The sequence below is a fragment of the Salmo salar genome, chromosome ssa01 (genome assembly GCF_905237065.1).
Source record: "Salmo salar chromosome ssa01, Ssal_v3.1, whole genome shotgun sequence".
In the NCBI taxonomy this organism is placed as follows: domain Eukaryota; kingdom Metazoa; phylum Chordata; class Actinopteri; order Salmoniformes; family Salmonidae; genus Salmo; species Salmo salar.
Window position 1 is genome coordinate 11,551,854 of NC_059442.1, and position 27,466 is coordinate 11,579,319.

Below are 27,466 nucleotides of genomic sequence, written 5' to 3' on the forward strand. Positions count from 1 at the left end.
CCACCTGTCAGAGTAAGTTAATAGCTGTGTCAGTGTTGTTACTGCTCATGTTTCCCTATTCAGTCAGCGTGTGGGAATGTCACAATTCATTTCCTCAATGTTAAGTTACCCTGAAAGTCCTCAGTCCTTGTGCAAAATTCGAACACAGAGAGATAGGCAAGTGCTTTCCAAGTAGTGGCATGTTAGCTCAAAATCAATTGGTGTCGGTGTTGTGGAGCTAAGACACCCACACTGGAGATGCTGCTGGGTCATGGTACTACATTTGTATTCAAGTCTATGTTGATACTGAGGTTTGTGTTTGAATCTGTTACCATGACATATTAACCAGAATTCTCTGCTTTGAGGAATCATTTGAAACAAGTCTAAACAGGATTAGTTATTAGTTCATTAAGATTCTCTGATCAAACTGGTTTAGTATTGAACTAGGCAAACCACCCTACGGAAGGGAGTTTACTGCTTTGAAGACAGAAAGAACAATGAGATATCTATCATTGACCTACATGTGATGTCTGCCAAGACTACTGGCGCGGCCTGCCATAGCAAATCGATGAATGATGTCATAGGAAATGGACAGAATCGGAAAGTTTACACCATGGCTTCAATACTTTATTTATTCAAACAGACCCCAATATTACAAAATATTAAGTGCCGCATGTCATTCAGAGACAGTTGCTCTTTAACAATGGTCAGTATTAAACTTTCCAAATGACTTCAGGAAAAAGATTATAAATACAAAATCAATTCTGTACAGTTACAAAAAATAATACTCAATTTTTAAAAAACTAGATTGTTGTATTCAAATTGTCTAAAAATCTACACCTTTCCCACCCTTTCACACACACAAACACACAGAAAACACACACACACACACACAATTTTCAAGTTTGTTAGGACAGGACAATTGACTTAAACCCACATTGTGGGAAGAGGCAGAAAATGCACCAAAATAAAATTCACTAAAAAAAGAGTCCTCAGATGTGTCCAAATCCTTTAAGCTCCTAGATTAGTTCTTCATTAGAGCACACAATGGAAAACGTTTTAAAACACTTTGCAATGGGAAACAACAATCAGTGATAGTTCCTCCGCGTTTCAGAACGTTTTGTTCCGTTTGGTGCCTAATGAACATAACTCAGTCTAAAGAGACCCAACTTTGACCTTGGGGTACCATTCTGTCTCTATTCTCCGAGGTTTAAACTACCACACACGTGGGGCTAAGCCTTCATTAACTAAAGAAAACAGAGAAAAGATATAATGTCCTCTTTGTTCCCTAGAGTGGGTTTGACAACACACAAACCACCATTGAATCAAAGACTTCATCTAGTTTCAGAAGAAGGGGGGATATGACGATTGCCCTCTATTTAATCTTAATGACTGACTAAATCAAAACACACATTAAAAGCCAGATGTTGTCATATATTATTACCCTTACTGGATAATTTCCTTTGAAATATATAGTCATTCAATACTACAAAGTCTCTTAACATTTATTTTTATTTTTTTAAAACACTATCAAATGCATCTTGATAGAGAAGCTTCAGGATGTGAAACCTAGCTGCCGATTCGCAAGCAAAGCACGATACTGTAGTCGGTCACATATAGAATAGAATAGGGACATATAGAATAGGGTAGATAATATCTGTCACTAAAAAGACCCAGAAAGCATCCCAAATAGCATCTTATTCCCTATGGCCTCTGGTCAAAACCATTTGGGACGCGACCCCTGTGTGTTTGGCTACGGGTCCAGAACAGCTTCTAACTAACCTCTACGATGTGATGTGGACACATCCTGTCACGGGACAGAGAAGATTACACTACCTGACCGTCCATAAAGCTTGAGGCTGGAGGCAGTGACCAGGTCCCCAATATAAACAGATGTCTTGGGTATACCCAACAACTACATTACCCATACTCCTACACCTTGATGAAACATCATATTATGTTAGCACCAGAGACTCCATGTTTGGTACCTGGGTCGTGTTCAACAGGGCACAATGTTTTGAAACGTTTTACAATGGACAAAGAAAATCTATGTTCTTATTGGACACATTCAGGTAGTGCCTCCCTGTTTTACTCCGAGTTCTATACATTTTCTTCCTTATGAACATGACCCTGGTTTAGCTTCACATACAATGATTCAACCCTGTAAAGCTGGCGAGTTTAAGCTGACATAATACAATGTTGCCCCCTAATGGCCAAAGAGCGGTACTATAAACATTTTGACTGGAAAAGACAACATTCCTGAGAGTCAATATAACACCCCCTACCCAAAATGCCCAAGTTGTTTTTTTGCGGAGGGTTTTTCTCATCAGATATGCATACAAAATGTGCTGTGTCTATATTTTTACACAGCACACATTACAATTGAAATGTGACGGATACGAACTATCCGCTATACAAATACACAAAACAAAAAGGTTGAGAGCTTTATAAGCTGGACACACACAAACACCAGTGTCAGGCCCTACTCTGAATTCCAAACCACAAAGGTATAAAAATATATGTACAAATGACACAAAAGGACCCATTTTTTCTGATAAATCATTAACGTGGAATAGACATGGCTAAAGCAAAGAGTTGATGGTATCATAGTGTAACATTTCCTCCCGACCCCATACCCCTAGAGGACACTACTCCTTCATGAATAGGGCCTGGAGTTTTCCCTGACCACTTATATCCTATTACAACTGGGGCCTGGAGGTTTTCCTGGTCAGGTCAATTACTATTTGTATTCATTCTATTTAGCGATTCTGTTTGTATGGTCACAACTAAGCTATAACTAGATGTACAAGTTTCTCCAGGTCACGCGATGTGGGAAGAACTCCTGGCCCTATTCGTGCAGATAGTCTACCCCCTCCTCTCTTCCTGAATCCCAAATCAACTGCTAGACCCTGAACGATAAGCACTCTGACAGGGTTGCCAGTGCCACTTTACACCTATCCAACCCTCTCAGATCTACTCAAGTGATTTTGATTTAGGATTCAAAGTCTATGTACGTCTCTCAGCTTCGCAGCAGGTCTCCCAGGTCGTAGGTGGCGAAGAAGTCGGACACGCCCTCGCTGTCCTCCAGCCCCCAGAGGTAGTCGTCGTGGTCGAGGGGCGGTGAGAAGCTGACGAAGGGGGCGTTGGGGTCAGGGGTGAACCCGGGTCCCGGGAGCTGGTCCTCTGTCATCTGGAGCATGCTGGGGGGAAGGCCCAGGAGACCTTCTACGTCCAGGAGGGTAGTGCTGCTGCTGGTGGAGGAGTTGGGGACCATCGGTGTTGGTCTGGAGAGTTCAGCTAGGAGAGGGAGAGAGAGAGAGAGAGAGAGAGAGGAACAGAGAGAGAGAGAGAGAGAGAGAGAGAGAGAGAGAGAGAAGGAGGAACAGAGAGCGGAACAGAGAGAGAGAGAGAGAGAGAGGGAGGAACAGAGAGAGAGAGAGAGAGAGAGAGAGAGAGAGGAACAGAGAGAGAGAGAGATAGAGAGGGAGGAACAGAGAGAGGAACAGAGAGAGAGAGAGAGGGAGGAACAGAGAGAGAGAGATAGAGAGGGAGGAACAGAGAGAGGAACAGAGAGAGAGAGAGGAACAGAGAGAGAGAGAGAGAGAGAACAGAGAGAGAGATAGAGAGAGAGAGAGAGAGAGAGGGAGGAACAGAGAGAGGAACAGAGAGAGAGAGAGAGAGAGAGAGAGAGAGAGAGGAACAGAGAGAGGAACAGAGAGAGATAGAGAGGGAGGAACAGAGAGAGGAACAGAGAGAGAGAGAGAGAGAGATAGAGAGGGAGGAACAGAGAGAGAGAGAGATAGAGAGAGAGGGAGGAACAGAGAGAGGAAAAGAGAGAGAGGGAGGAACAGAGAGAGGAAAAGAGAGAGAGAGAGAGGAACAGAGAGAGGAACAGAGAGAGAGAGAGAGAGAGGAACAGAGAGAGAGAGAGAGAGAAAGAGACAGAGAGAGAGAGGAACAGAGAGAGAGAGAGGAACAGAGAGAGGAACAGAGAGAGAGAGAGAGGAACAGAGAGAGAGAGAGAGAGAAAGAGACAGAGAGAGAGATTAGGTCAGTAAACCACATAATGTGGACCTCAGCTGTATCAATCACAAGCCCCCCAGTTCAGCTTACCCTCCATGGGCTCCTGCTTGAACTCCTGTTTGATGGTGGTGTACTGAGGTGGTGCCATGGCCGGGGAGATAGCGGCAGTGTGACCCAGGGGGTGATGAGAGTACTCTTTCCTGGGGGTGGTGGTGCTCTTGACGGGGCTGGCATCCTCCAGGCCCTCCTCGGGACAGAGGTACACCTCGATGGGGCCGTTCTTACTCTTCAGGTAGATCTGTTGAGAACCCTGAGGGTACGGGACAACAGGAAGCTCATGTAAATACAATGTTGTTACTCATTTAATCACAGTAGAAAAGCAACGTAATGTAAAGTGTTGCCTGCAACTGCATTATATACAGTGAGGCCAATGCAACGTGTGAAAATACATTATGTTAAAGTTATCATAAAAACATCATTACACACAGGCTAGTACATTCACAGATTGAATTCACAAATGCAGCTGTAGACGTGCAATAAATAGTTTAGTAATGCAGTAATTGCAAAAATGGGTCCTTCCTCAAGACGTGGGCCGTAATGTAAGTAGTTGTACGAGAGGAAACCACATGAAACGGTTTGGTAAGAATGTTAGACACGTCCTCCTACACCAGGGGTTCCCCCCCCCCAGGATGACACAGCTGATTCAAATATCCAACACATCATCAAGCTTTGATGATTTGAATCAGCTGTGTACTGTCAGGGCAAAAACCAAAACATGTACCCCTTGGGGTCCCGAGGACCAAGTCTGGGAAACGCTGACCTAAACCATACTGCCTTTATTTAACCCAGGAAATCACTGAGAACAAATGATCTTCTTACAATAACGACCTGGAACTATATATCAATCCAGTATACTGTATCAGGAACTACATCAGTCTGATTTGTAATACTTTACTCGTCTTTTTTTATTTGTTAAACGAAAGCAGAAAAAGGCTAGCCGATTCGCTCTGGTGTTAACGACACGCTAACAGCAAGCTCCGTGTATCTTTGACCGTTGACCACTCACCCCTGAGGACTCTGGGACCTCCAGCTTGGTTTCTGATGGGGCCTTGACGGCGATGACCGTCTGGTCCTGCAGACGGGCTATCGACCTGATGTCCTGGTAGGTAACGTAGCCTAGCCGCTGGTTGTCTCTGTGTTCGGTCAGCTCCTTGATCTGGGCACTACTGGACGTGATCAGGTCATCCAAGGCCTTCTCAGCCCTCTCCAGCTCACCCAGCTCCCGCCGCAGGGCACGTGACTTCTCCCCGCTGCTGGCCGAGCCCTCGAACACACCACCCACCCTGGGAGGCAACGGACACATATTTTACATTATCAGCCACCTGGAGTTGCTAGACAATGTACGTGTTTGAGATGGCCTACATTGCAGTCAGCTATATTATTGATTCTGTGCCATGCTTTGCTCAAACTACTGATGGACTTTAATACACGCTGAATAGGACCTGTACGTCATGATACAGGTTATGGTCAGGTATGGTTTGAACCTATTACCATATTGATAACCCCAAAAAACGCCTAGGAGTAGGGCGTGATTTTGGAATTGGACCCAGCGATGAGAAGCTACTTGTCTAGGGATACTTTCCTAAGTGTACTTGTCCACTTCTCCTTAGTGTGCTACTCACAACCACTGTATGTTGTTCTTGGACTTCTTGCGGATCAGCTGCACGCCCTCCAGCACGTTGGTGATGTCATAGATGCGTCTCTTCTGCACCTCGAGGACCTCGGTGGCCCAGTTGAGGTCCAGCACGCCGTCAGGTGACTCGCTCAGCAGGCCAACAAACTTCTTGGTCAGCAAACCAAGCGAGGTGTCGTAGCGCGTCCGCTCACCAGGAGACTTGGGCGCTGAGGATCATAGGTCATACAAGTGAGACGTGTTGGAGAATGCAGGAGCAGGGCAATTATGATATGCCTATATTTTTAATCTAGATACAGTATCAGTCAAAAGTTTGGACACACCTACTCATTCAAATATTGTTTTTTAGTTTTACTATTTTCCACATTGTAGAATAATAGTGAAGACATCAAAACTATGAAATAACACAAATGGAATCATGTAGTAACCAAAAATGTTTTAAACAAATCAAAATATCTTTTATATTTGAGATTCTTCAAAGTAGCCACCCTTTGCCTTGACGGTAACTTTTTTGGTTACTACATGATTCCATATGTGTTATTTCATAGTTTTGATGTCTTTACTATTATTCTACAATATAGAAAATAGTACAAATAAAGAAAAACCCTGGAATGAGTAGATGTGTCCAAACTTTTGACTGGTACTGTAATATATACATGTACGATCATATCTGTATATGGGAATGTTGACTGAGAAAGATTGATGGATGGATGGATTGATGTGATGGGCGGATGGATTGATGGGCGGATGGATGGATTGATTGATGGGTGGATGGATGGATTGATGGGTAGATGAATGGATTGATTGATGGGTGGATGGATGGATTGATGGCCGGATTGATGGGCGGATGGATGGATGGGCGGATGGATGGATGGGCGGATGGATGGATGGGCGGATGGATGGATAGATGGATGAATTGATGTTGTGTTGCTTTATGCAAACCATCCCTTATTTGAGAATGAAGAAACCTTAAGTTAGGGGGCAGTGCTTATGAAGAAACGTTAAAGTAGGGGCCAGTGCTTATGAAGAAATGTTAAAGAAGGGGGCAGTGCTTATGAAGAAACGTTAAAGAAGGGGCCAGTGCTTATGAAGAAACATTAAAGTAGGGGCCAGTGCTTATGAAGAAACGTTAAAGTAGGGGCCAGTGCTTATGAAGAAATGTTAAAGAAGGGGGCAGTGCTTATGAAGAAACGTTAAAGTAGGGGGCAGTGCTTATGAAGAAACGTTAACCTGTTAGGGCTAGGGGGCAGTATTGACACGGCTGGATAAAAAACATACCCGATTTAATCTGGTTACCACTCCTACCCAGTAACTAGAATATGCATATACTTATTACATATGGATAGAAAACACCCTAAATTTTCTAAAACTGTTTGAATGGTGTCTGTGAGTATAACAGAACTCAAATGGCAGGTCAAAACCTGAGAGATTCCTTTACAGGAAGTGGCCTGTCTGACCATTTCTTGAACTTCTTTTCCATCTCTATCATTTACTAAGGATCTCTGCTCTAACGTGACACTTCCCACGTCGTCCATAGGCGCTCAGAGCCCGGGAAAAAACAGAATGTCGTCATTCCAGCCCCAGGCTGAAACACATTATCGCCTTTCTCAAGTGGCCGATCAAGGGACACTGGGCTTATGCGCGTGACCCGACCGCCCCCGCCTTTGGGATTTTTTCCTCTGTTTGCCGAAAAGGAGATTCCCTGTCGGAATATTATCGCTTTCTACGAGAAAAATGGCGTAAAAATTGATTTTAAACAGCGGTTGACATGCTTCGAAGTACGGTAATGGAATATTTAGAATTTTATTGTCACGAATTGCGCCATGCGCGCGACACTTCTTTACTATTTCGGATAGTGTCTGGAACGCACGAACAAAACACCGCTATTCGGATATAACGATGGATTATTTTGGACCAAACCAACATTTGTTATTGAAGTAGCAGTCCTGGGTGTGCATTCTGACGAAGACAACAAAAGGTAATCAAACTTTTATAATAGTAAATATGATTATGGTGAGTGCTAAACTTGCCGGGTGTCTAAATAGCGAGCCCGTGATGCCTGGGCTATGTACTTAGAATATTGCAAAATGTGCTTTCACCAAAAAGCTATTTTAAAATCGGACATATCGAGTGCATAGAGGAGGTCTGTATCTATAATTCTTAAAATAATTGTTATGCTTTTTGTGAACGTTTATCGTGAGTAATTTAGTAAAATGTTAGCGAATTCCCCGGAAGTTTGCGGGGGGTATGCTAGTTCTGAACGTCACATGCTAATGTAAAAAGCTGGTTTTTGATATAAATATGAACTTGATTGAACAAAACATGCATGTATTGTATAACATAATGTCCTAGGTGTGTCATCTGATGAAGATCATCAAAGGTGAGTGCTGCATTTAGCTGTCTTCTGGGTTTTGGTGACATTATATGCTGGCTTGAAAAATGGGTGTCTGATTATTTCTGGCTTGGTACTCTGCTGACATAATCTAATGTTTTGCTTTCGTTGTAAAGCCTTTTTGAAATCGGACAGTGTGGTTAGATTAACGAGAGTCTTGTCTTTAAATAGCTGTAAAATAGTCATATGTTTGAGAAATTGAAGTAATAGGATTTTTAAGGTTTTGAAAATCGCGCCACAGGCTGCCAGTGGCTGTTACGTAGGGGCCAGTGCTTATGAAGAAATGTTAAAGAAGGGGCCAGTGCTTATGAAGAAATGTTAAAGAAGGGGCCAGTGCTTATGAAGAAATGTTAAAGAAGGGGCCAGTGCTTATGAAGAAACGTTAAAGAAGGGGCCAGTGCTTATGAAGAAACGTTAAAGAAGGGGCCAGTGCTTATGAAGAAATGTTAAAGAAGGGGCCAGTGCTTATGAAGAAATGTTAAAGAAGGGGCCAGTGCTTATGAAGAAATGTTAAAGAAGGGGCCAGTGCTTATGAAGAAACGTTAAAGAAGGGGCCAGTGCTTATGAAGAAACGTTAAAGAAGGGGCCAGTGCTTATGAAGAAATGTTAAAGAAGGGGCCAGTGCTTATGAAGAAATGTTAAAGAAGGGGCCAGTGCTTATGAAGAAATGTTAAAGAAGGGGCCAGTGCTTATGAAGAAATGTTAAAGAAGGGGCCAGTGCTTATGAAGAAACGTTAAAGAAGGGGCCAGTGCTTATGAAGAAATGTTAAAGAAGGGGCCAGTGCTTATGAAGAAATGTTAAAGAAGGGGGCAGTGCTTTTTCTCATTGATGCAGATACTCACTTTTGGGACTTGGATGACTGGCTGTGGCCGTGCTCCCCTTTCCTTTAGGGGTCCTGAAGTCAGGGAGATAGAGGGGGTCCTCCAGGTCCAGCTTTCTCTTGGCCTATGGGGGGGATAAAGAAGAGGGACAAAGGGGTTAAAGACAGCTTGAGACAGAGTATGTGTCCCAATAATATCTCCTTTCTCCTGCAGTGTACACTCGTTCACTACTTCCCACACATTTCAAATCCTTGGATGACGCAGGCATAGGCTAGAGAGTTTTCTTAAAGCAATCATTTCCTTTCAAAGAAAAGTGAACAAGAGCAGGGACAAAGACCCTCACATCGTCAAAGACTTTTAAAGACCCTCACATTGTCAAATACTTTTAAATGCCCTCACATTGTCAGACTTCTAAATGCCCTCACATTGTCAGACTTCTAAATGCCCTCACATTGTCAGACTTCTAAATTCCCTCACATTATCAGACTTCTAAATGCCCTCACATTGTCAGACTTCTAAATGCGTCCACATTATCAGACTTCTAAATGCCCTCACATTATCAGACTTCTAAATGCGTCCACATTATCAGACTTCTAAATGCGTCCACATTATCAGACTTCTAAATGCGTCCACATTATCAGACTTCTAAATGCCCTCACATTATCAGACTTCTAAATGCCCTCACATTATCAGACTTCTAAATGCCCTCACATTGTCAGACTTCTAAATGCGTCCACATTGTCAGACTTCTAAATGCGTCCACATTATCAGACTTCTAAATGCGTCCACATTATCAGACTTCTAAATGCGTCCACATTATCAGACTTCTAAATGCGTCCACATTATCAGACTTCTAAATGCGTCCACATTATCAGACTTCTAAATGCGTCCTCACATTATCAGACTTCTAAATGCGTCCTCACATTGTCAGACTTCTAAATGCCCCCACATTATCAGACTTCTAAATGCGTCCACATTGTCAGACTTCTAAATGCGTCCACATTATCAGACTTCTAAATGCGTCCACATTATCAGACTTCTAAATGCCCTCACATTATCAGACTTCTAAATGCGTCCACATTATCAGACTTCTAAATGCGTCCACATTATCAGACTTCTAAATGCGTCCACATTATCAGACTTCTAAATGCGTCCACATTATCAGACTTCTAAATGCCCTCACATTATCAGACTTCTAAATGCCCTCACATTATCAGACTTCTAAATGCGTCCACATTATCAGACTTCTAAATGCCCTCACATTATCAGACTTCTAAATGCCCCCACATTGTCAGACTTCTAAATGCGTCCACATTATCAGACTTCTAAATGCGTCCACATTATCAGACTTCTAAATGCCCCCACATTATCAGACTTCTAAATGCGTCCACATTGTCAGACTTCTAAATGCGTCCACATTATCAGACTTCTAAATGCGCCTCACATTGTCAGACTTCTAAATGCGTCCACATTATCAGACTTCTAAATGCGTCCACATTATCAGACTTCTAAATGCCCCCACATTATCAGACTTCTAAATGCGTCCACATTGTCAGACTTCTAAATGCGTCCACATTATCAGACTTCTAAATGCCCTCACATTATCAGACTTCTAAATGCCCTCACATTATCAGACTTCTAAATGCGTCCACATTGTCAGACTTCTAAATGCGTCCACATTATCAGACTTCTAAATGCGTCCACATTATCAGACTTCTAAATGCGTCCACATTATCAGACTTCTAAATGCGTCCACATTATCAGACTTCTAAATGCGTCCACATTGTCAGACTTCTAAATGCGTCCACATTATCAGACTTCTAAATGCGTCCACATTATCAGACTTCTAAATGCCCTCACATTATCAGACTTCTAAATGCGTCCACATTGTCAGACTTCTAAATGCGTCCACATTATCAGACTTCTAAATGCATCCACATTATCAGACTTCTAAATGCATCCACATTATCAGACTTCTAAATGCGTCCACATTATCAGACTTCTAAATGCGTCCACATTATCAGACTTCTAAATGCGTCCACATTATCAGACTTCTAAATGCGTCCACATTATCAGACTTCTAAATGCCCTCACATTATCAGACTTCTAAATGCGTCCACATTATCAGACTTCTAAATGCCCTCACATTATCAGACTTCTAAATGCGTCCACATTATCAGACTTCTAAATGCGTCCACATTATCAGACTTCTAAATGCCCTCACATTATCAGACTTCTAAATGCCCTCACATTATCAGACTTCTAAATGCGTCCACATTATCAGACTTCTAAATGCCCTCACATTATCAGACTTCTAAATGCGTCCACATTATCAGACTTCTAAATGCCCTCACATTATCAGACTTCTAAATGCGTCCACATTATCAGACTTCTAAATGCGTCCACATTATCAGACTTCTAAATGCGTCCACATGCTTCTCATCCAAAACAGTTCGGAACAGTTTGTGCATATATTATGACAAGTCGGCAGCCGAGGTCTACGCCCCCTCGTCTGGGATTGGTCAACAGTAGGGATTTTTCAATTATGTAAATGCCTGTTGTCATTCAACAACAGACGACTCGTCCTCATGCACATTTTGTCACTTGAGAAATACTGCACCAAACATCCTAGTCAGACGCAAAATTACCTGACTAAGATCTCCTCTGCAAAAATGTCAAAGTTAATGACAGATTTCTTGAAGTAGCTTTTTTAAGGAAGTGTATACTGGCTACGGCGTCTCAAAATGTACAAAAAGTACTATTGCTGCTTTTTTCCCCCCTCATTTCTCAAGCGAAGTTCTTTTAAGACAGTACAGTGAGGGGAAAAAGTATTTGATCCCCTGCTGATTTTGTACGTTTGCCCACTGACAAAGAAATGATCAGTGTATAATTGTAATGGTAGGTTTACTTGAACAGTGAGAGACAAAATAACAACAAAAAAATCCAGAAAAACGCATGTCAAAAATGTTATGAATTGATTTGCATTTTAATGAGGGAAATAAGTACTTGACCCCCTCTCAATCAGAAGATTTCTGGTTCACAGGTGTCTTTTATACAGATAACGAACTGAAATTAGGAGCACACTCTTAAAGGGAGTGCTCCTAATCTCAGCTTGTTACCTGTATAAAAGACACCTGTCCACAGAAGCAATCAATAAATCAGATTCCAAACTCTCCACCATGGCCAAGACCAAAGAGCTCTCCAAGGATGTCAGGGACAAGATTGTAGACCTACACAAGGCTGGAATGGGCTACAGGACCATCGCCAAGCAGCTTGGTGAGAAGGTGACAACAGTTGGTGTGATTATTCGCAAATGGAAGAAACACAAAAGAACTGTCAATCTCCCTCGGCCTGGGGCTCCATGGAAGATCTCACCTCGTGGAGTTGCAATGATCATGAGAACGGTGAGGAATCAGCCCAGAACTACACGGACGGATCTTGTAAATGATCTCAAGGCAGCTGGGACCATAGTCACCAAGAAAACACACTACGCCGTGAAAGACTGAAATCCTGCAGCGCCCGCAAGGTCCCCCTGCTCAAGAAAGCACATATACATGCCCGTCTGAAGTTTGCCAATGAACATATGAATGATTCAGAGGACAACTGGGTGAAAGTGTTGTGGTCAGATGAGACCAAAATGGAGCTCTTTGGCATCAACTCAACTCGCCGTGTTTGGAGGAGGAGGAATGCTGCCTATGACCCCAGTAACACCATCCCCACCGTCAAACATGGAGGTGGAAGCATTATGCTTTGGGGGTGTTTTTCTGCTAAGGGGACAGGACAACTTCACCGCATCAAAGGGACGATGGACGGGGCCATGTACCGTCAAATCTTGGGTGAGAACATCCTTCCCTCAGCCAGGGCATTGAAAATGGGTCGTGGATGGGTATTCCAGCATGACAATGACCCAAAACACACAGCCAAGGCAACAAAGAAGTGGCTCAAGAAGAAGCACATTAAGGTCCTGGAGTGGCCTAGCCAGTCTCCAGACCTTAATCCCATAGAAAATCTGTGGAGGGAGCTGAAGGTTCGAGTTGCCAAACGTCAGCCTCGAAACTTTAATGACTTGGAGAAGATCTGCAAAGAGGAGTGGGACAAAATCCCTCCTGAGATGTGTGCAAACCTGGTGGTCAACTACAAGAAACGTCTGACCTCTGTGATTGCCAACAAGGGTTTTGCCACCAAGTACTAAGTCACGTTTTGCAGAAGGGTCAAATACTTATTTCCCTCATTAAAATGCAAATCATTTTATAACATTTTTGACATGCGTTTTTCTGGATTTTGTTGTTGTTATTCTGTCTCTCACTGTTCAAATACACCTACCATTAAAATTATAGACTGATCATTTCTTTGTCAGTGGGCAAACGTACAAAATCAGCAGGGGATCAAATACTTTTTTCCCTCACTGTATGTAGCACACTTGTTCTAGGCGCCAGCGGAACTGATGCATGCTGACGCCTTAAGGGGGGGAGTGTGTGTGTGTGTGTGGGGAGCACTGCCCGCCAAACGCCAGGAAATCCCTAGACTCACTCAACTCACCAACCCCATCCCCCCACTTCCTCCTCACTCCTTCTGTAGCCCTCTTCTTTTTCCAGTAAACACACAGGCAGCCTGACCAACACACACACACACACACACACACACACACACACACACACACACACACACACACACACACACACACACACACACACACACACACACACACACACACACACACACACACACACCTACTAGGAGGTCCACTGCTACCACACACTTTCGGTTATTTGTAAATTTTTTATTTCACCTTTATTTAACCAGGTAGGCTAGTTGAGAACAAGTTCTCATTTAGTTCTCACTGCGATTCATCATTCATTTACAACTGCGACCTGGCCAAGATAAAGCAAGGCAGTGCGACACAAAAAACAACACAGAGTTACACATGGAATAAACAAGCGTACAGTCAATAACACATTTGAGAAAAAAAATGAAAGTATACACAGTGTGTGCAGATGGCGTGAGGAGGTAGGCAATAAATAGGCCATAGTAGCGAAGTAATTACAATTTAGCAAATTAACACTGTAGTGATAGATGAGAAGATGATGTGCCAGTAGAAATACTGGTGTGCAAAAAAGCAGAAAAGTAAACAAAAACAATATGGGGATGAGGTAGGTAGATTGGATGGGCTATTTACAGATGGGCTATGTACATCTGCAGCGATCGGTTAGCTGCTCAGATAGCTGATGTTTAAAGTTAGTGAGGGAAATATAAGTCTCCAGCTTCAGCGATTTTTGCAATTTGTTCCAGTCATGGTTATGGACACACACTCGGGTATGGACACACACACACACACACACACACACACGGTTATGGAAACACACACTCGGTTATGGAAACACACACGGTTATGGACACACACACACACACACACTCTGTAAGGGGTGCGTAACTGGTGGCAGGGAAGTCAGACGCAGGAGAGCAGAACTTGGTAGATAGCCGGAGCAGTTTAATAGTAAAAACCAACGGCATAAGAAAATACGAAATATGGGTTCAATAACCCGACGCGCACCAGTCAAACATATGTTCACTTACAATAAACAATACCACACAAAGACATGGGGGGAACAGAGGGTTAAATACACAACACATAATGAGGGAAATGAGAACCAGGTGTGTGGGAAAACAAGACAAAACAAATGGAAAATGGATCAGCGATGGCTAGAAGACTGGCGACGTCGACCGCCGAACACCGCCCGAACAAGGAGAGGCATCGACTTCGGGAGAAGTCGTGACACACTCGGTTATGGACACACACACACACACACACACACACACACACACACACACACACACACACACACACACACACACACACACACACACACACACACACACACACACACACACACACACACGGGTTATGGACACGCACACTTGGTTATGGACACAAACACACACACGGTTATGGACACACACTGTTATGGACAAACACACACTTGGTTATGGACACACACACACTGTTATGGACAAACACACACTTGGTTATGGACACACACTCGGTTATGGACACACACACACATGTCCAATTTGACAACACATTTATTCATCACAACCAGACCTGTAAAGTGCACCATTGTCTCCAAACTGCATGACGCCTCTCACCAACACACACCACCTCAAAAAACCTCTACACACCCCTGACTGAACTAGCCAACGAGGCATAGGATTTCATCCAGATGGTCATGCTGTATGTAATTATTAACTGCTGCTTGGAGGCACATACACACCTTCCCCCAACCCCTCTTCATCCCTCTCCCATTTCCTCAATCTCTCCCCACTTCGTCTTATACCCCTCACACAGATAGGACCCTACCATGTTAGAGGGCCCAGTGACGCTGTTAATGGGACTTCAGAACATAGGACCCCCCCCTCCCACACACACACAAAACACCCCCATATTGCATTAATGATGTGCTCCATCACCCCCAACACACAACAGCCCCATATTGCAGCAATGGTTTGCTCCATCGTCCCCAACACACACTAAAATGAGTTCAGTGGCAGTGGGGGACGCCTGCCCTGGGGGCACCGCAGGTACTGCTGGAGGGAGGGAGAAAGGGTAGGGGTTTTACCCCCCCCCCCAGCTGTGTTCTCTCTCTCACACACACACTGCAATAAACCCTATGTACGACTACCCAGTTTCGTCATTACAGTACAACTAGATACACAGAGGTGTAGCTACTCATTTGTAGTTTTCTTAAGTACTCATTTGTAGTTTTCTTAAGTACTCATTTGTAGTTTTAACTTTCAACTATGGTCTTTGTTGCACTGGTTCTCTTTTCTCACCATGTTGTAAACATGGATATGCTACAAACTGACAAGGGAGATTCTGGAAAAGCAGCTACGGTGTTCCCATACTGCAGACGATACATAGGAGGCTGTAGGTCCAGAGGTTTCCTGTCATTACACAGGGTCAGGAAAAACTCCGGGCCCTAAGTAAACCATACTGTACTGATCCTAGATCAGCACTCCTACTCCGAGATGCTTTGATAAATTTGGGCCCTGAGAGGAGACTGGAGAATGTGAGCAGCTTGTGGATATGGACTGAAACATGGCGCGGGGAAGAAAGGTGTCATTGTCGCTCTGTCCTCTACCACATGTCCCATCCGTCTGTTAGTGACATCTGTGGCATCCGCACACAGCAGGGAGACCACAAGAGAACCTGCCTAATCCTTATAGCGCACACACACACACACACACACACACACACACACACACACACACACACACAAGTTCACTTTTGGAGCACTAACTCCACCTACTACATAGTCTATTTACTGTCACCTTCACCATGACAACCAATCACTGTGTTTTAGTTAGAGCAACTTGGTAGTGAAGCAAACATTTGTAGTCTACCAGTGCTACTTATGGTAACAATACATTAGTAATTATATAGGCTAATGTCTGTTTTGTGGACTGGTTTGTTCCCTTCCAAATTGTTCAACCTGCATTAACATATGACTTCTCCTTTTGACCGATCTAGAGGAAGGAAATGGATAAAGAGGCACTGCCCAGAGGGGGAATTGAGGAAAGATGGCAACTACCACACTGTTAAAGGCCCAGTGCAGTCAAAAACTAGATGTGTTATATATACACTGCGTGCACAATTATTAGGCAAGTGAGTATTCTGATCTTATCATTGTTTCTGTTCATATTTTCCAACTCCAAACCATACAAACTTGAATGCTTATTGGATTTAATCATTTTCAGGTGATACGTCTTTGTGTAATGAGGGAGGGTGTGGCGAAAGTGAATAACACCTTATATCAAGGTGTGCATAATTATTAGGCAGCCTCATTACCTCAGGCAAAATGGGCCAAAAAAGAAATTTAACTGACACTGAAAAACCAAAAATGTAAAATGCCTTTCAGACGGATGCGACACTCTTTAAATAGCTAAACTATTGAGGTCTGACCACCGGACATTCAAACGTTTTGTTGCGAATAGTCAACTGGGGCGCAAAAAACGCATGGGGAAGAAAAGGCGCAAATTAACTGCAAAATACTTGAGAAGAATTAAACGTCAAACTACCAGGAACCCATTATCCTCCAGTGCCACCGTATTCCAGAACTGCAACATACCTGGAGTGTTCAGAAGTACAAGGTGTCAAGTGCTCAGAGACATGGCCAAGGTCAAGAAGACAAACAAGACCACCACTGAATAAGATTCACAAGTTGAAGCGTCAAGATTGGGCAAAGAAATACCTGAAGACAGATTTTTCAAAGGTTTTATGGACAGATGAAATGAAAGTGACTCTTGATGGACCAAATGGATGGGCCCGTGGCTGGATCAGTAATGGACACAGGGCACCACTTTGAGTCAGGTGCCAGCAAGGTGAAGGAGGGGTACTGGTATGGGCTGCTATCATTGAGGATGAGGTAGTTGGACCTTTTCGGGTTGAAGATGGACTGAAACTCAACTCCCAAACCTACTGCCAGTTTCTGGAAGATTCTTTTTTGTCATTTTGTGTTACGTATCTGTTACACTTACTCTAAAAATTTAGAATAAACAAGTGAGTTGAGAGAAATTATTTTTGTAATTTAGTTGCCTAATAATTCTGCACACTAATAGTTGCCTAATAATTGTGCAAACATATATTTCCCTGAGAAAGACAAAACTCACTTTTCCTTTGTTAAACATTCAGTTTGAGGTTCAATAACATTTTGGATTGACTGAGAGCATTGTGGTTGTTCAACAATAAAATGAATCCAGAGGAATACAATTTGCCTAATAATTGTGCACGCAGTGTATATATATTACCACACTATGAGGTTGGAATAATACTGTCAAATTGTGAAAATGATAATACCCTTTTAGTGTAAGAGCTATTTGAAATTGTAAAGTGGTTGTTCCACTGGATATCATAAGGTGAATGCACCAATTTGTAAGTCGCTCTGGTTAAGAGCGTCTGCTAAATGACTTAAATGTAAATGTAAATGTAAAACCTGCTTTTTGGTAAATTAGTTAATAGACCAATAAGAAAGAGAGTTCCAAACCTCTCTGCCAATAACAGCTAGTTTTCAGTTTTCCCCTCTCCACTCAGACGACTCCCAGACAGTCCTATCAAAATTCTTGTTTGAGAAATGGCTCTTTGCTAAGAAGCTATTTTTGTTTATTTTTGACAATTTTTTTATTGAAAATAATCACAATAAGGTACTTAATTGTTACACAGAAATAATTTGATATTAATATAAAAATGTCTGCATTGGACCTCACGGATTAAAATGTGACACTTTCACATCTAGTCTAAATGTAGTTGTCAAATACAGAAACTACAGACATGATTACATGACGTGTGGTGGTTAAAATGGCAGCCGTGTGTTGTTGACAGCTCTGTGGACCTCCTCCTTTAACATTTTACCTCAGTTTTGCCCAGCAACTTTGCAAAGTCTCAGCTGAGGCCTGTGAGTTTGTGTTTGTAGTGAGGTTTTGGATGGAGAGTCAGTGCTTTGCAAACAGTTTGACGAGTGAAAATACAAGGCCTATGTGTCAGCTAACATACCACGGGGGGAAGAAGAAGAAAAAAATCACTCAACCACCAAATACTAACAACACACAGTCAAGTACAGAGAGCTATAGAACAGAGTGAGACACACACACTAACAGTAGCTAAAAGAATGTTGAGCTCAAACACAGTGAGTTAACAGCTAACTACAGCAATTGTCAACACATTAGTAAACCATTGACGGGCATTTAAATACACCGAGTCCCTCCTTCACAATCGCTTCTTTATCTACATGACACAGTAAGTTATAGTGTTTCAGCCCACAGTCATTATTGCCCTACAGCGACTAGGCTACACCCTAAATATGCACAAGTTCAGCTCTCCTTCCACCCACCCATGACCCAACCCTCCCCTTCAACTCCTGCCATTTCACCAGATATGACTGGAATTTTTTCAGAGACATTTCACAAAATATGGGTCACATGAAGCAAAGGCTTTCAACAGTCTTGCTAGCTAGACTAGCTACAGTCGCTCTCTTCAAACACCAGGGTTTTATTCATTCGTCAACAAACAGAAGGAAACTGACTACTATCACCATCACAACTACTACTATCATCACCATCACTACTACTATCACCATCACTACTACTACCATCACTACTACTACTACTACTACTACTACCATCACCACTACTACTACTATCACTACTACTACTATCACCATCACTACTACTGCTACTATCACCATCACTACTACTACTTCCACCATTACTACTACTACTATCACCATCACTACTACTATCACCATCACTACTACTACCATCACCATCACTACTACTACTACCATCACCACTACTACTACTATCACCATCACTACTACTGCTACTATCACCATCACTACTACTACTTCCACCATTACTACTACTAATTCCACCATTACTACTACAACTACTACTACTATTACCATCACTACTACTACCATCACCATCACTACTACTACTATCACTACTACTACTATCACTATTACTACTACTACTACTACTACTATCACCATCGCCATCACTACTACTACTACATCTACTACTACTACTACCATGACCATCACCACTACCACTACTACTATCACCATCACCACTACTACTACTATCACCATCACTACCACTACTACTATCACCATCACTACTACTACTACTACCACCATGACCATCACTATTACTACTACTACTACTACTATCACCATCACTACTACTACAACTATCACCACCACTACTACTACTATCACCACCACTACTACTACTACTACTATTATCACCACCACTACTACTACTATCACCACCACTACTACTACTATCACCACCACTACTACTACCATCACTACTACTACCATCACCACTCACTACTACTATCATCACCATCACTACAACTACTATCACCATCACTACAACTACTACTACCATCACCATCACTACTACTACTACTACCATCACTACTACCATCATCATCACTACTACCACCATCACCATCACTACTACTACTATCACCACCACTACTACTACCATCACCATCACTACTACTACCATCACCACCACTACTACTACCATCACCATCACTACTACTACCATCACCATCACTACTACTACCATCACCATCACTACAACTACTATCACCATCACTACAACTACTACTACCATCACCATCACTACTACTACTACTACCATCACTACTACCATCACCATCACTACTACCACCATCACCATCACTACTACTACTATCATCACCATCACTACTACTACTATCACCATCACTACTACTACTACTACCACCATCATCACTACTACTACTATCACCATCACTACTACTACTATCACCATCACTACTACTATTACTACTAATATCACCATCACTACTACTACTACTATCACCATCACTACTACTACTACTATCACCATCACTACTACTACTACTACTACTACTACTACTACTACTACTACTACTATCAACATCACCAATACTGCAAAACAGTTTTTTGGTTTCCATTGTGACATTTTTGCTACGCTTTGCCCTAATGAATATGACTCAGTTCAATTACGTAGAACCAGTCTTCCCAGGTAGGGACAAGTTTCAATATGTCTGACAAAAAAACATGACAAAAGATCCATTCAAAACCTACCATATTCCTATCTACACAACACTACACCCATTGGACTGGGAGTCGGAGGCACAACAACAATGAAAGGGTTGAAATGCATTGCTGATGACATTGTCAAGGTGCCGATGGGAAAAGGGAGATGAGGAGGGACAGGGGGGTCCAGTTGGGGTGGACTTTGACATGCTAAACAAACCCTATTGAGGATGAGCATGCGAGCTCGTGGATTCGGAGTGGGGCCTAGGGCAGGCTGAAAAGAGAAAGGGGGAAGAGAGAGCCTTTGGCTGAAGTGTAAACAAGGTACAAAGTGCACAATCTCACACCCCCGGCACCCTGAGCCCTAGTCGGAATAGGGGCTCACCATGGGGGGGTCCCAGAGATGGTGAGGGCGTAGGCAATGACGACATGAGGTAGTGACGTGTGTGTGTGTGTGTGGGGGGGATCCGGGGGTAGCTAGCATGTCACGGAAACCTACGTACCTAGGCCTGCATTGTGGAGAACACCATTACACATTACATATAACACACAGTTTTATTCATTATCATAATAACACATTTCAGAGACATAAGGGGTGAAAATATTATCTTCTAGAACCCCTTAAGGGGTTACAATGACTAGCCTAAACCTCAATCCATCTCACGCGGTCACTCAATGTGCATGTATAAACGCATATGTCTACTCAAACTTCCATCATGATGTGTTACATCCCCACCTATTGTGAACTTCAATCTGTGTCAAACTGAAACCCTTGACCTTTCTGTCCTGTTTTTTTCAACTGCGGAGTAAAACTTCTGTCAAACATTTACAAGTTAGTAGTAGTAGTAGTATCTCCTTCCCAGGAAACGCAGTGACAATGTCACAGCTCGCGCCTCGCAAATCACTCAAACATCACAGCAACCACTATAAATATTACACAGTGGGGATATATCCTCTCAGGTTATCTATAGTAGTACGACACGTTACCACACCTGCGTCCCAAAAGTAGTCCATTTTGTATGGGTGTGCCATGTATAGGGTGCCATTTGGGATACAATCCATTTGCACTTGCCTCTGCCAAGTTTGAAGTATGCTGCATGACTATGTGTGAAGTGTCTGTGAGTGGCCCATATTTGAGGTTTAATTCTACTCCCAACCAAGGAGAATATATTTGGCGTGTTGTTGAGAGGACAGGGAGAAGGAAATGTCTCGTTCACAGCAACGCAGCCCAAAGTGTTTACGAGTAGCAGGGCAGGAGGATGTTCTGCTCCAACACTTCATCTGACACTCAGTGAGCACCAGACATTGAAAATACGTATTTTCAACCAAAAATATATATTTTCAAAGGTTTTAGCTCATAGGCCTATCACTCTGCAGTTTCCAGGGCAAATATAACCTCTCTGAACACTGTGCTTTCTAGACAATATAAGGAACTTATTGCCTGCCGAAGCTGACATTTTGTTGTTTATCATAACTAGGGCCAGGAGTGACCACTTGACCCGACAAGGAAAAACTCTGGGGCCTAGTTATAGGTGATCCCTGTTGTTTTACGAAGCATGTGACTAATAACATTTGATTTGATCAATAGTTGTAAACTTTTTTTAACTAGTTGTAAACTAGTAGTAACTAGTTTTATAAAAACGTTTTTTTTTTTTTCCCTGGTCAGAAAAAAGCTCATGGCCCTAATCCTAACAGTAGGATAGAGAGGGTCGATGAATCCCGGACCACCTGACCCAGTGCTTTGTTCAGACTTGACCTAGAATAGGAAGTTGACATCAGGACAATGGAGATTAGTACACAATGGAAATTGAATTAGCCCAGTCACGTGACTCGCCTAGTTAATGTCATTTTATTGGTTTTATTTCATTATACATTTTATTGGTGCAAAGCATTGGAGTAGAAACTACTACTAGAGTGGAGTAGTCTCCACTCTAGTCAATATTTTGCCTGGAAATTATCAGCCTGGACACATACACACCCTGAATGCTGTGACTGTTAATCAGCAACATGTCATTATCTCCCTCAAGAATACTACTACTACCACCACCATTACTACTACTATCACCATCACTACTACTACTACTACTACTACTATCACCATCACTACTACTACTACCACCATCACTACTACTACTACTATCACCATTACTACTACTACTACTACTACCACCATTACTATTACTACTACCACCATTACTACTACTACTACTACTACTACTACTACTATCACCATTACTACTACTACCACCATCACTACTACTACTACTACTACTACTACTACTATCACCATCACTACTACTACTACTACTACTACTACTACTATCACCATCACTACTACTATTATCACCATCACTACTACTACTACCACCATTACTACTACTACTACTACTACTATCACCATTACTACTACTACCACCATCACTACTACTACTACTACTACTACTACTCACCATTACTACTACTATTACTACTACCATTACTACTACTATCACCATCACTACTCCTACTATCACCATTACTACTACTACCACCATCACTATTACTACTACTACTATCACCATCACTACTACTACTACTACTACTATCACCATCACTACTACTACTACTACTACTATCACCATCACTACTACTACTATCACCATCACTACTATCACCATCACTACTATCACCATCACCATCACTACTACTACTACTACCACCATTACTACTACTACTACTACTATCACCATCACTACTACTACCACCATCACTATTACTACTACTATCACCGTCACTACTACGACTACTACTACTACTACTATCACCATCACTACTACAACCATCACTACTACTACCATCACTACTACTACTACCACCATTACTACTACCACTAATATCACCATCACTACTACTACTACTACTACTATCACCATCCCTACTACTACTACTACTACTACCACCATTACTACTACTACTAATATCACCATCACTACTACTACTACTACTACTACTACTACTATTACCATTACTACTACTATCACCATTACTACTACTACTAATATCACCATCACTACTACTACTAATATCACCATCACTACTACTACTACTACTACTACTACTATCACCATCACTACTACTACCACCATCACTATTACTACTACTATCACCGTCACTACTACTACTACTACTACTACTACTATCACCATCACTACTACAACCATCACCATCACTACTACTACCATCACTACTACTACTACCACCATTACTACTACCACTAATATCACCATCACTACTACTACTACTAATATCACCATCACTACTACTACTACTACTATCACCATCCCTACTACTACTACTACTACTACCATCATTACTACTACTACTAATATCACCATCACTACTACTACTACTACTATCACCATTACTACTACTATCACCATTACTACTACTACTACTATCACCATCACTACTACTACTACTACTACTACTATCACCATCACTACTACTACTATCACCATCACTACTACTACTACTATCACCATCCCTACTACTACTACTATCACCATCACAACTACTACTACTACTATCACCATCCCTACTATCACCATCCCTACTACTACTACTATCACCATCACCATCCCTACTACTACTACTACTATCACCATCCCTACTACTACTACTATCACCATCACAACTACTACTACTACTATCACCATCCCTACTATCACCATCCCTACTACTACTACTATCACCATCACCATCCCTACTACTACTACTACTATCACCATCCCTACTACTACTACTACTATCACCATCACTACTACTACTATCACCATCACTACTACTACTACTGCTCTCTCCACTGGCTTCCAGTTGAAGCTCGCATCCGCTACAAGACCATGGTGATTGCCTACGGAGCTGTGAAGGGAACGGCACCTCCATACCTTCAGGCTCTGATCAGGCCCTACACCCAAACAAGGGCACTGCGTTCATCCACCACTGGCCTGCTGGCCCCCCTACCTCTGAGGAAGCACAGTTCCCGCTCAGCCCAGTCAAAACTGTTCGCTGCTCTGGCACCCCAATGGTGGAACAAGCTCCCTCACGACGCCAGGACAGCGGAGTAAATCACCACCTTCCGGAGACACCTGAAACCCCACCTCTTTAAGGAATACCTAGGATAGGATAAAGTAATCCTTCTAACCCCCCCCTCTTAAAAGATTTAGATGCACTATTGTAAAGTGGTTGTTCCACTGGATATCATAAGGTGAATGCACCATTTTGTAAGTCGCTCTGGATAAGAGCGTCTGCTAAATGACTTAAATGTAAATGTAATACTACTACTATCACCATCACTACTACTACTACTACTATCACCATCACTACTACTACTACTACTACTATCACCATCACTACTACTATCACCATCACTACTACTACTACTATCACCATCACTACTACTATTATCACCATCACTACTACTACTACTATCACCATCACTACTACTACTACTACTTTCACCATCACTACTACTACTACTATCACCATCACTACTACTACTATCACATCACTACTACTAATACTACTACTACTATCACCATCACTACTACTATTATCACCATCACTACTACTATTATCACCATCACTACTACTATTACTATCACCATCACTACTACTACTACTACTACTACTACGTGTGTGTGCATGTGGATATGTTTCACTATTCTTGTGGGGACCAGAAGTCCCCACAAGAATAGTAAACAAACAAAGATTTGACCAAATGGGGACATTTTGTTGTTCCCCACAAGGTCAAATGCTATTTCTAGGTTTAGGGTTAGGAGCTAGGATTAGTTTTAAGGTTAGGAGCTTGGGTTAGGTTTTTGGGTTAAGGTCAGGGTTAGGGTAAGAGTACGGGTTTGGTTTAGGGGTTAGGGAAAATAGGATTTTGAATGGGACTGAATTGTGTGTCCCCGCAAGGTTAGCTTTACAAGACTGTGAGTGTGTGTGTGTGTGTGTGTGTGTGTGTGTGTGTGTGTGTGTGTGTGTGTGTGTGTGTGTGTGTGTGTGTGTGTGTGTGTGTGTGTGTGTGTGTGTGTGTGTGTGTGTGTGTGACTTCAGGACTTCCTCCCTTGAACATAAAAAATTATGTCAACTCCCAAGAAAAGTACATGGTTGTCCAGCTGTGACCTGTAAGATAGGCAGGAACAATTCAGACAAGGTGACATTATGGTTTGGTTAGTCAAGGTGACATTATGGTTTGGTTAGTCAAGGTGAGGTTATGGTTTGGTTAGTCAAGGTGACATTATGGTTTGGTTAGTGACAAATGGGGGCTATGGCTAAACAAGGTCTTAAGCTAAATAGCATTTTGGGAAAATTACTGGTATTGCCTGGATGGGCATTAGTAAATATGTTCCCTGTCCAGATGGAGCATTTTCTAAATTAATTTAACAATAAATTGACATTTAGAATGAGACATCTCCCTCTCCAAATAGGGGTGAAATTAGCAACGGGCATTGTTGAATTCAGTGATACCCTCAGTCCTGGCTAACCCCCCACTGATGACCCCCCCCCCAAAAAAAAAACACTCTCAACACCCCCAACCCTCTGTGTCTAATACAGCTGGACTGCGTGAGAAATGTCACCGACTCAAGCTCGTTTCTCAAACTAGGCCAAAATAAAATGACAACCCCGTTCATTGACACAAAGTGCACACTGCTTCGGTGACGTTGTCTGATAACGTCCAACACTTTTTAAATGTCAAGCACTGCACAAGTCCTATAAATATATGCATGCCATTGGAACGTGGAAATATTTTGCCCATATGATATGACACATTGTTCGTAACGTTAATTATCAAGTGGATGGCTAACTGTTATATCGATTGGTGGTAGTTGCATCATCCTTTGTTTATGAAGTCTTACCGGGAGACGACCGGAAGATGATCTGATGGGTTTAGCTTCGGGTCCATGGGGGGTTGCATACAGGCAGTTCGCCCTTTGTTCGGCCGCTGTCGTGTTGCATATTTGGGTAAAGTATCCAGCCGGTACCGAGTTCATCGGTGGACTGGATAACCCGGTGCTGAAAAACTCGGTCTTCACTCCGGACAAAACTTTATTCTGCGAACACGACAGTCCCCCTACAGCACCTCGACCAGACGCAGGAGAAACGCCTTTGGGCATCCGCATCATTTTAGTAAATAAAAAAATAACAACTGTTTAAAATAAATATCTTTAGCGAGCAAAGCACAAAGCTTCCAGTAATCTGTATTCAGGACAGTGAATGAGAGGAGTCGCGGTCTTTCCGATACGAACTGGAAACGTTATTTCTCAATGTGTAGTTAACTTGACTAAAGTCCAAATAAGTTCATGAAAAGGATATTTAGTTAATAATGTGCAAAATTCACAGGTGAAAATATGCACCAGAGGTATCCTTCGCTTGAATATTTTCAATTAAACGAATATTGTAGCTTTGCAACCGATATTATCCTTTGTCCAGTAGAGGAAACGTAAACTTTGCCTAATTATTTTGATAGTAAATAAATAAACAACAAGTAGTCCCGATATTTGCAAGTATAGTATGAGCAAACTTTTAAGTTTACGTCTTGAGATGCAGATTCCTCCAGAAAATACAAAGTTTAGAAGGATTCTTCAGATTTTCAGGAGAGGAGATATTGCTACCATCGGGTTCACTGTCCAGCTAAAAAGCTTAATTTTAATATACAAGGGACTTGGAGCTCGGAAGAACTGCTTTTTTAGCGCCAAATTACGTCCCGCGAAATTTGGATCTCCCGCGGTTAGAGCTCGTCTTTGATTGGTCCAGAGCACATTGCGATTGTTACATTCCGTATATATTATGTACATTTTGCATAAAACAGTTGGCGCGGGGCGTGCCCAGCTTTAAAGGAACAGCATGTCCCTTTGTGGTCATTTTGAAGTTACCAATTTCGAAACTTAAATTTGAACAATAACATGT

The 27,466-nt window shown here is 42.3% G+C and overlaps 1 protein-coding gene across 1 annotated transcript; it reads right to left on the minus strand.

Moving 5' to 3' along the window:
- Positions 1–584: 584 nt before the first annotated feature.
- Positions 585–27,216, minus strand: LOC106612499 (transcription factor E2F2). Its single transcript, XM_014213710.2, has 6 exons — positions 26,416–27,216; positions 8,931–9,033; positions 5,685–5,904; positions 5,069–5,345; positions 4,093–4,312; positions 585–3,276 (listed from the first exon to the last, which is right to left on the minus strand). Exons 1-6 carry the CDS (start codon positions 26,680–26,682, stop codon positions 2,999–3,001), a joined length of 1,365 nt encoding a protein of 454 aa, XP_014069185.1. The 5' UTR covers positions 26,683–27,216; the 3' UTR covers positions 585–2,998.
- Between the last annotated feature and the right edge of the window lie 250 nt (positions 27,217–27,466).

Bases quoted from the DNA above. Each gene is read 5' to 3' on its own strand.
- LOC106612499 (XM_014213710.2), bottom strand. From the start codon at position 26,682: ATGATGCGGATGCCCAAAGGCGTTTCTCCTGCGTCTGGTCGAGGTGCT. The intron at 9,034-26,415 runs GTAAGACTTCAT...TCCCCCCCATAG, and splicing joins CATCTTCCGGTCGTCTCCCG to GCCAAGAGAAAGCTGGACCT. The intron at 3,277-4,092 runs GTAAGCTGAACT...TCCCTCTCCTAG, and splicing joins CAAGCAGGAGCCCATGGAGG to CTGAACTCTCCAGACCAACA.